The sequence below is a fragment of the Myotis myotis genome, unplaced genomic scaffold (assembly GCF_014108235.1).
Source record: "Myotis myotis isolate mMyoMyo1 unplaced genomic scaffold, mMyoMyo1.p scaffold_m19_p_2, whole genome shotgun sequence".
Classification (NCBI taxonomy): Eukaryota; Metazoa; Chordata; class Mammalia; order Chiroptera; family Vespertilionidae; genus Myotis; species Myotis myotis.
Window position 1 is genome coordinate 7,709,898 of NW_023416324.1, and position 10,940 is coordinate 7,720,837.

At 44.2% G+C, this 10,940-nt stretch overlaps 1 protein-coding gene across 7 annotated transcripts in view; it reads left to right on the plus strand.

Moving 5' to 3' along the window:
- DDI2 (DNA damage inducible 1 homolog 2) overlaps positions 1–9,074 on the plus strand; it is a 43,359-nt gene extending 34,285 nt beyond the window's left edge. For 6 of the 7 annotated variants that reach the window (XM_036351342.1, XM_036351343.1, XM_036351344.1 and 3 more), the window contains one exon: positions 1,691–9,074. In XM_036351342.1, coding sequence (XP_036207235.1) covers positions 1,691–3,522 — 1,832 coding nt within the window. In that variant the 3' untranslated portion in view covers positions 3,523–9,074. The remainder of the gene's footprint in view (positions 1–1,690) is intronic. The other variant, XM_036351352.1, reaches the window with a different exon arrangement.
- Positions 9,075–10,940: the final 1,866 nt, after the last annotated feature.

Genomic DNA, 10,940 nt, shown 5'->3' on the forward strand with positions numbered 1-10,940 from the left:
CTCATCGTCTTCTCCTATCTGATGGTACTGACCCAGTCCTCCCCTGCATTTAGGACTTAGGCCAGTGAAACTGACCCTCTCAGCTACAGGAGGATGTATGCTGCTTTCGTAGTGAGTACAAAATACACTCAGACCCTGTCACCTTGACCTCACCCAGTTGTTACAGCTGTCATATCAGTTGCCAGAAGGCCATTGTCATTCTGCCCCCAGCCCATGCTGTTAACATGGATATTTCACTACAGTGCATCTTTCCTGTTCACAGTAACTCAACATTGAATCTTTTTCAGGGTCAGCCTTAGAGATTGACAAGAAAAACTAATAACTGTTTTTAGACTCTAAGGGATATGGTTTGCACTGAGATAAATGCTGTTTTCCTGTTTACCCCTAAACTATAAGTAAGACTGTTTCATAGAAGCCTGTCACTCCCTGGCATAGTGCTTCATCGTCTCGTGCTGTTAACCAGTGTTGTGTCAGAATGATCTAGAGCCATCTGAACTGTAACTGCATTGCTTCATGACTTCTTAAGTCACGATCAAGCCCCCATGTTGGACACTAATGTTGAGCATGAAGCAGCTGAGTTGTATCTGCCCTAATAGATTGTATTGTGAAGTCATTGTTGTTACCAGCCTTTGACTTTTGAAGATTGTATAATAATTGCATAGAAGACAGTTTTTAACTGGATCAGTGGCAAAAGGAGAGTTGGAACCTATGTTTAATGACAGCATGTTTACACTGAGGTAATGTTTGACCCTGCCATCTTGTGTGACTGGTCAGAAAGCTACAATGGGTCCATTGTCATTGCCTATTGAAAACTATCTCCCTCCACTGCCCGATCTACCTCCACCCCCACTCCCTTGCCCTTAACATACTTAAGTGTTCTTACTTAGTTATACTGTGTTCATGTGATAAAAGTAACTGGCAGTCTTTTTATTGGTAAGATGATGACTGGGATTTAATCTGTTTGGTCTTTAGCTTTACTTTTGTTCTCACCGTCAACGCTCACATAGTTTTATTGTTATTTGGGGGAGGTTTGGATAGAAATAAATAGAATGTTCACCTCTCTGTCTTGTGGAGATCCCCAAGCATTACATTCTTCTTCCTCTTTATAAGTCCTGCTCTGACCCAGATGATATGCCTGGTTTAGACTTGTCATTTATAACCTCAGTGTTCACATCTGAAACACTGAAAGTATCTTGGCATGAGAATCATTCTAGTCAGAGAGCTTCAGAATTTGTAATGTGCTTAAGAATTACTGGAGGAGCTTATTGGAAATGCAAGTTCCTAGGTTTACTCCCAAGAAAGTGTCCCAAAATATGTGTGCTTAGCAAACATCCCAGTGATTTTAGGACAAGTGGTGGAGAGAACACACTGGGGAAAGTATCCCAGGGTTCTGAACTCACAAAGAATAAAGGTACTGAAATGGCCTTCAGTCTTGAGCACAAACCAGCCATCATGTGTATGTTTATTAATGATATTTAAATAGTGCAGTATGCATCTCTTATTAACATTCCCACCTCTTACTTTCATGCTGTGATGTTAAATTGTCTACCACAGTGGGAATGATTCTTGTGTAATATAAGCAAACCCAAGTTTAAGACCTGTCCTATCATGTTTAGATTTGTATCCTCTGGTAATTCAGTGGCCTTCATAACCTGCTGATCTCTTTTCCTCTCCCTTTTGTTCCATGTAGAGAAAAGTGGTGAAGAAACTACCTCACTGGGATTGTCATCGTTACCAACTTCAGATGGATTTAACCATCCGGCCCGTCCTTCAGGACAGAGTCCTGAGATTGGTAATCCTGCGGGTCTCGCTCACTCTGTCTCTGCTTCAGTCTGCCCCCTCAAGCCCAGTGACCCAGACAGCATCGCACCGAACGCTGTGAAGGCCTCACAGGCTACCACTGAATTCCAGATTCCCTCTGAAAAGAAAGAGCCTCTTCCTCTACAGGATCTCCCTGGTCCTGCTTCTCCAGCGGACTGGAGTTTGGCTGTGCCCTGGCAGAATTCACCCGAGGAAGCCACTGTTGCAGATAATCTGGAGCCATCTCCTGCTGAAAGAAGCACCCAGAGCCTCAACTCTCCCCTCCACCCAACACAGGAAGTGTCTGTCACAGCGACCAGGATGCAAGAACCACAGAGGTTTCTAGGTGAAAAGGGTTGGCATCCAGAATGTCAGACTCTGAGTCAGGTGAATGGCCTTCAGCAGCAGGAGGAACCAGAGAATGGCCAGCATGAGATTGAACAACAGAATGTGCCACATGACCGAGAACATCTTTGTAACAAGGGGGACCTTGAGCTTCTTGGAGAAAGGCAACAGAATCAACCAAAAAGTGTGGATGTGGAAGCTGCAATGAAAAGAAACAGGCTGCAGCAGAATATGGACCTCCCAGGTGCACAGAGCAGTCTACCCTCAGGGTGCTCTGACTGCTCCAGTTCAGAAACACTTATGGAAGTAGATGTAGTTGAACAGCCCCTACTGGCAGGCGGCCAGAATGCCAATGTCGAGAGTGTCAGTGCATCTGATCTCACCTTAGATAATCCCTTGATGGAAGTGGAAACATCAAAATGCAACCCTTCATCTGAAACCTTGAGTAGTTCCATTTCCTCTCAGAATTTACAGCTCCCAGAAAGTAATGTGGAAATGTCTGGAACAAATGCAGACACTGGGAATTGCTCCCCTGCTGTAAGTCTCTGTGGCAGTTGTCAGCCCTCTGTGGAGTCAGCAGAGGAATCTTGCTCCTCCATCACAGCAGCCTTGAAGGAACTTCAAGGACTTCTGGTCACTAGTAGTAAACCAGCTTCAGAAATTCCATCTGAAGAAGTTATCTGTCAATCAGAAACAGTAACTGAGGGCCAAACAAGTCTGGAGGTCCTTTCTGAACGATGGATCCAGAGTGAACAGTGTTCACAGGTCTCCTTTCATCAGGCCACATCTGTTTCAGTAAAGACAGAAAAATTAGTAGACACTTCCGCTGGCACTGGAATGGAAGATACAGCAGATGTGAACTTCAGGGGTCCCGCTGACGGCCTAGTAACTGACTCGGAAGGTGTCCCCCGGTCTACGGAATCAGTAAATGAGAGTTCTGTCATTCTAGCCTCAGCCAAAACGTCTAATCAATTACACTGCACCTTAGGTGTAGAAATTTCACCAAAACTTCTCGCAGGTGAGGAGGATGCACTCAATCAGACTTCAGAGCAAACTAAGTCCTTGTCATCAGATTTCATATTGGTTAAAGATTTGGGTCAGGACACACAGAATCCAGTGACAGATGGGCCTGAGACCAGAGAAGATGTCTGTCCTGAAGCTGCAGGGCCACTTGTTGAATTTGACCCACCTATCAGCTATCCATCATCAAGTCCCTCCATTCTCCCACCATTACTTTTTCCTGCTGCAGACATTGACCGGATTCTCCATGCCGGCTTTACTTTGCAGGAAGCTCTTGGGGCTTTGCAACAAGGTGGTGGAAATGCAGACCTTGCACTTCTTATTTTGCTAGCAAAGAACATTGTAGTTCCTACATAACCATGGAAAAGTGGGCTAGACCATACTCCATTCCCTTGGGGAAAAAAGCTATTATACACACATACACACACTCACCTGTACTAGTAGAAACCTGCAAGCAGAATGTTGAGCCAGATTTTTTTTAAAGATTTTTTTTCAGCCAAAGTAATTTATGATCTCTTGTCTGATGAATTTGTCTATTAGTTAAAATTTGGGCCTTTTTAAATGTAATGGCAGTATATGTATACAAAAGCTTTTTATTCTCATTAAGATGATGTATTCTGGAATAAAATTGATGGCTTTGTGTTTAGCATACCATTTTAGAATGAGAGTGAGTCTTGGAGAAGCAGAAGCCCTGAGAAATCCCACCACCCATGCAGCTAAGAGCAGCTTAAGTTCACACTTTGGCTGTGTCTGTACCACAGGCAAGGTGGTATGGCTTGTTGGTTCCATTGTCAATTTACAAACTTTTGATCACATAGTTTGGGTGTTCGGAATTCTACCCAGTGCTCTGTGTATTATGACTCATCAGTTATAACAAGAAAATTGAAGAATAATTGAGTAATATTGCCTGGCGTGGTTTGTGGTTAGGATTTGACATTTTAGAAGGATGAATCAGGAGGGTTTAAAACTTGAGTTACTTTGTACATCATAGGCTGCTGCATGGATTGCCACCTTGGATGGGGTATTGTAGGGGAATTGACATTAGAGTGAAACATGGTGCTACCCAGATTAAAAAAACAAACAAACCTGGAATTCCATTTGCAAATGTCTTGGTGATGTTTCAAGAACTGTGAGTGAAAAAATAGTGACCTAAACACTGGAATTTACTCGCGTGGGTTTGCTAGCATCTCACTGATCACACTTCCACCCTCAATGACAAATGATGATCTCGAGTTCAGTTAATGGACTGATTGTCAGCAGTGTATTTCCTTTCTAAATCCATCTTCTGGGAAGTTCTACTAAAGCTCAGTTTGAGCTGTGATCTGAGTGAACTAGTGAAGTGTGAACCATGCCACTGGTTTGTCACGGGGCTTGGAATGTCCGTCTGGCGAGTGTGCTTCGTGGCAATAGAAATAAACAGTAATGGCAGTTTCTGACTCCGTGGCCTTTTACTAGATGGTTGGTAGTGTATTCCATCCCCGTCTTTTCTCAGGAGTTTCTTTTATTAAACAAGATTCATCACATTTGTGTTTACCATGTCAAGTCGGAGTGGGGCGTAGTGTATAGCGGTATTTATTGTGGCCTTTTACTAGATGAGGACTAGCCCTTGGAAATCACTGTCCTGTGGGCCCCACTGTGCAATAATGCTACTGGAAAGACATCTGCTCTTTTCTGTACCTAGAAGGAATCTGAAATCTTGTTTTATTGAAAAGAATTTTGAGCATGATAATTCCCAATTCCGGTTACACTTTGCAACGTGTTTGAGACAACCTTTGAAATGGTGATTTGTGAACTTAGTGTTCAGTGATTTTGTCTAAAGTCTGACTCTCTTTAAAAGCTTATTCTTGACATCAAAATTCAAGTCATTTTAGCACAATCAAAATGGAGGCTCATATCTCAGGAGTTTTTGAAATTTTAATTTGTGGCTACTTCATGCATTTCTCTTGTACCCTGTTCCATCTTCTCTTGGCTGTGCTGTTCGTGTGCGTGTTAGGAGACTTTAGTAACGTGATGGAACATCACCTAGGTCCGTCACGATCCTCTGAAGTCAGGATTGTGACAAGTTGTAGTTAACTGTTTGCAAGAGGGCGCTCAAAACAACAGGCTAGCCAGATTGTCTTCAAAATGTCCTTCAGACAGTCATGTGCTGCAGACCCTCTCGCCCGCCCTACACCAAAGATGTACGATGGACTAGGAAACTGCTTGTTGGGTTTCTGTCCGCCGCCTCCGGGAGCTGTGACTGTAATGAAGTAGTGCTGTGATTGGGGCAAAATCGGTGGCAGTGCAAAGGGGTCCTTATATTTGCTTTGTGGGTTTATAAATCTTTAGGGCCACAGAGTGGTGGGTGGGGTAGAACTTAGCAATGACAATAAGGCCTGTGTGAAGATGGACCTCACGCTGTTCTGTGAGCAGGTGGCATGCACCACTCAGAGGGCTGGCCACTGTCTTTTCACAGTGTGGGGACTGGGGAATCAGTCCCAGAGATGGAATATGGAAGATCAGTCCGGAACAGGTTTCATTGCAATAGCCTTTAAGTGCATGTGTATTTATGATTAGGCCTGTAGGTGTCCATGTATTCTTGTTAGGAATACTTTGAATGAATTTAACCCAAATATCCTTGTCCTTTTCCATCATTTATTTTCCAATGAATAATTGCTTTTTATGTTTAAGATCTTATTTCCTGTCCATCATTTTTTATGCAAGTTAGGTTGTTGATATTGTGAGGGTTTTGAGTCATTTGTAAGTTCAGAAGCTCTAGAGTGTGACACTAGTGAACCTTCACTGGCAGTTTTTATTCCAAGTGCAGAAATTAGAGATTAACTTCTCTAGGAATCAAATAAAATCATTGTGAAACTCCTTTGGTTGCCAGCAGGACTGTTAAGTGTCAGCCCGACCAGTAATGGGCCCCTTTACTAGGCGGCTCCTTCACCATTACCAGTCGTGGACAATGTTCTGATTAGTGCTCACCTCCAGGGCTGGTCTGTTCACCAGAGAGGAGAAGATTTTTATGTATAACTTCCGCATTTCTCCTGAAGCTGGTTCCTGTGTGTAAAAATGTGTTTGGTAACCAGACACCTATATCTACGTTATAGATTTTGCCCATTGAAGGTGATAGGAATTATTTCCACTTGTACCTGGTTAGGCCCCCAGACGTCAGCCAGTAGCCCTCATCCCAGAGTTTGGGCTTTAGCCATAAGCATAAAGATTACCAATTGCTTGGCGAAGGGAACTGGATAGATGGTGAGTGTGTGTTAAGACTATTTTGCCTTGCAGCCTACCCCACGTGTTTCTCCGTAAAATACTTACCCAGCAAGAGGGTTGCATAAAAATGGAAAGATACATGAGGCTTCATGTCACTGATTTTATTATAACCATTTGTAGTGGAATCTGCCTGTTCTTAGCACTTCTGTCTCTAGTAAAAGCCATAAAAATGTTGGTTAAACCGCCAGCTCTAGTGTATATATATACATGTGTGCTTGACAAATATCCTACAGTTAACTTTACATAGATTAAAACGCAAACATTTTTCATATCTACAGATCTATTCTTCACTTGTGGCTTTTACCCCCCTCTGTATATAAAAACAGCCTTACAACTAAGTGGCTAGGAATTGCAGTGCTTTCTGATTTCCTTGTCTTACCTGTTTGACACCTGCCCTGAGGGTAAACAGGATACTTGAACTGTCAAATATTCCAAAGTTGTTATCACTGGTAACGTAGTAAGAGAAGCTGATTGGATGATGCCTTCTGCCATTCTCTAGCACAGATTCCAGAAAGCCACGTTTCTCCTTTGAATTTGGTGACTTCGTGTACGCTGTGGCTTTGCTAGAAAAGTTTCCCATTCCCATCCTAGAAGATGACTGTTCCCTTTCGTGTTAGGAGTTCCATAAAGTAAAAAGCTTTTCCTCTGAAAGAATTTAAAGTGCCAGTTCCTCTTAACAAAATAGATTCAGAACATGTCCTTGAGAACGGGAAATGTAAAACCGTGGCTCAGGTTCTGTTCCTCAGTGGTCCCTCAGTAGGTGTCTCTAGGAGTTCATTGCATAAACTAAAGACTTCAGGTGAACCTTCTCTTGTGCCTTGGTTTTTCCAAATAGCAGAGGCATCTACTTTTGGTGGGAAATGAAAAGTATGAGGCCTCCATTGAAAGTGGCCCTCCTGAAGATAGGGGGCACACATGGGGCGGCCTTGAGGCTCACCTTTAGTGTTCATCCAGAATGGTCCTGCACCAAGTCATTTGGTAGAACTAATTGAAGAGAGAAGGTATTCAGAAATCAGTTTATGCTGGGGGGTGGGGGAGGGTAGAAGTACAAGTAAATGGAAGATGACCCTTGCATGCAGGGTAGAGACATGATGGAGATACGGGTGTGCTGTAGCATCCTCCCCGGTTCCCCCAAGCATGGCTGCTCAGAACACTGACCATCAGGGCTAACAGGACTTAGAGGGTGCTGCCAGTCTTGCTGTTCTACAGCAGCTGAGTGCAATATGTGAAAATGGGGACCTAGAGCAGGACATGTAGCAAGCAAGGGTGTTGGACCAGTGATGGGCAGCATTTATAAGGATTCAAGGCTCTAGCAAACCTTTCTATGGGACAGCTCCATCAAAAGGACAGTCTTCAACCCATTATTTAAGTGTCATCACATATGTTGTGATCCGGCGGCATACTGGGAGGATTTCTGGACTTTTTAACTACTAGTGATTTGGGTTTCAGTGAGTTATGTATTGGTGATTGGTAACCTAAACCCTCTGGCGGCTCCAAGGTGAGAGGCTATAGCTGATACGTTTTAGGACACAATCTTATAAAATGAAATCTGCAGAGAATGGTTCAAGAGTGTAGAAGTTAGAAAATATTTTTTGCCTAAAACTAAGCAAACTACAAAAGACCTGGAATGGAGGCGTGGAATACAAAATTAGGGTAATGCTTACAGAACTATATCCCTTTAAATATGTACCGTACGGTTTTCATTAGCTGACTTGAGGAAGGGGCATGCTGGGATTTTTCTCCCTGGGAAATACATGTCTGATGGGAAGTGATGCTGTTTACCAGGAGTTTGTTTTACTCACAACCTTGAATGAATGCATCTGTGGCTTAAGGAAAGGCAGACCCTTACTAGTTTCCTACCGGAGGCAGCAGTTGGGTTTATTTCTAAATCCCTCTGGTCTGAGGTTACCTGATGCTGACCAGACTTTTTCCTTCCCTGAAGGCTCCACAGCTGAGTTAATGCCACCCACCTGTGACCTTGCCCTCTGCGTGATTATATTTCCATTCTCTGTTCTTTTGTCATTCTTTTGAGCTGGTTCTGGTGATGAACTCGGAGCAATTCAGCATAGTAATTGCATTTGCTTTTTTCACTGTGCACCTCTGGTGGAAGTTAATTTCCTCATTTTAATTCTAAATCTCATCTTCATGGCAAGTTGGGCCAATGGCCTTTGCACTCAAGGTTTGTTTACCAGTTGTGTAGCCATATTTGGCAAATCTGAGCAAGTAGACATGCTCTTTTCCCTTTATTTGTTCTTGCTATTGCTCATGCTTTCCTGGCTTTTCTTTACACTTTGAGACTACTGCATCTTAGAAGAACTGGGCTGATTGGCAAAATAGGCTTGCCAATAGCTCAGTCTCTCCCAGAATGCTTTGGTTTTGAGAGTTGGGAAACTCTGAGAACTTAAGGGAACCACACTCAGGAATCCCGAAGTTGGTTGCATTGTGCCATTGGTTTAGGGGCTGGACATAGGACCAGTCTGTAGCTGAGTGAATTAGATGCATTTGGGTTTGAGTGTGTCACGTAATGAAATGTAAGTCAGCCCTAAATAATCAAAACACTTTCTTTTCTTTTTTTTAATAGGAACTTTCTGAAGAAAAGTGATGTGTAAAACATTTGATATTTAAACAATAAAGTTTTTATCATAAGACTCTTGTTTGACCAATTTCTTTTCAGTGGAGATGGTTAATTAATTTGTATCCCTGTCTCTATCTCCCTGTCCCTTTAAATAACTTCTTCCCAGGCTCTGTGACTTGCCATGTGCCTGAAACCCAGAAGAAATGGGCATCTCCACGCCATTAAAGTAACTTGCAGATAACCACTGCAGGAGGGTGGCTGTTGCTGTTCATAAGGTGTGCGTTGTGGCTCCACATAGGCAGTTGATGCAAAGTAATAGAAACAGCACTGGGGATGGGGTACTGTGGTTCAGGCTAGTCTCCAGAGCCAGGCTGCTTGGGTGTGAATTTCAGCTTTGCTACTTACTAGCTATGTGACTGGGTAAATTACCTAACCTTTCGGTGCCTCAGTTTCCTCTCCTGTAAAATTGGGACAATTGGAGGTCACAGGAATTAAACAATACATATAAAGTCCTTAGAAAATTACTGGCACGTTGTAAGTGCTCATTAGATATTAACTAGCATCCATTGCATCACGCGAGATTTGAGGATGCTAAGGGAAATTTTCAGAAGTCGGGCAACTCCAGCAGTGATGTGTGGGAAGGGAGGGCTCAATCACTAAGGGCCCTCGGCTACCAGGGTTCTGCCCTTTTCAACAATGTGGCTTCCAAGATTACTTTGGACGTCAGCACGTAGCTGACATACCAGGAAAAGAGAATGAGGGTTCGTGGAAGCTTTTATACCAGGCCTGGAAGGGGTGTTCATCTCTTCTCTCCTGCATTTCGCAGGCTGGAACTTTGTCGCATGGCCATGCCACACTGCCAGGGAGGCTGTGAGGTCTGATCGACTTGCGTGCCCGAGATGAGGAGTGCAGTATGGTGGTCAGCCAGCAGTCCCCTACCTTCACCTCAGGCATGGAGAGCGCCCCACCCCCCACCTGAGCATGCCACAGACCTCCGTCTAGTAGAATCTTCTGCGATGCCCTGTTCTCGCTTGTGGCTTTTTAAGGTCTGACAAGCAACTGGAGGTGCCTTAACTGCTCCTACCCGTATACAAGTGTTGGCGCAGGGACAGGCAGCTGCAGTAGAAATTCATGGAAGTGCTAACTTACCAGCTTATACTGCGTCCCTGCTCGCAGCTGTTGGTATGGGAAGGGGATTAAGCAAATTCATCAATGCTTATCTATGGCTTTTGTCCTTTAAAAACTTAGAGCTAGGGTGGGTTGGTTCCTCCTAGAAAGTTCCTAACGCCGACATCATTTTTCCTGTTCTGCCTCAGGAATCTGAAGTGCCCTCAGCCCCAGATCCTCCACCCCCAACTGCTGCTCTCACCGTCTTCCCCGGAGAAGTAAATGGCAGCTTCATCCTTCCGGTTGCTCACTCTCAAACCTTGACGACTTACATGCCCTGCATCCAATCTACCCTAAGTCCTGTTGGCTCCACTTCAAAGTCTATTTGAAATCTGATCCTTTCTAGAGCCCTGGTCCCAGGCAGGGGCACCTCTCAGCTGGGTTATTGCAGGCGGCCTCCCTGCTCCTGCCCTTGTCTGCCTACTTTCCCTTAGAACAGCTGCCAGTGTGAGCTGGGACCCTTCAGTGAGTCCCATCCCAGAGTGAAAGCCACAGTCCTTACAGGGCCCCCAAGGCCGCTATTACTTCTGCCCTAACCTCCTGCTTCCCTCCCCCTGACCCTGCTTGACCTCACCTCGCTCTCCACCTCAGGCCCTTTGTGTATTTGTCCCCTCGTCTGGAATGCTCTTTCCCCAGGCACCTTCATGCTTTTTCTCTCGCTATCTTCAGGTCTTTACTCAAATGTCACCTCAGTAACGTCTTTTCTGGCTGCTTTTTCTAAAATTATAGCCACCGACTCCTCTTCCTGTGTCACTCACTGCCCTTACTCATT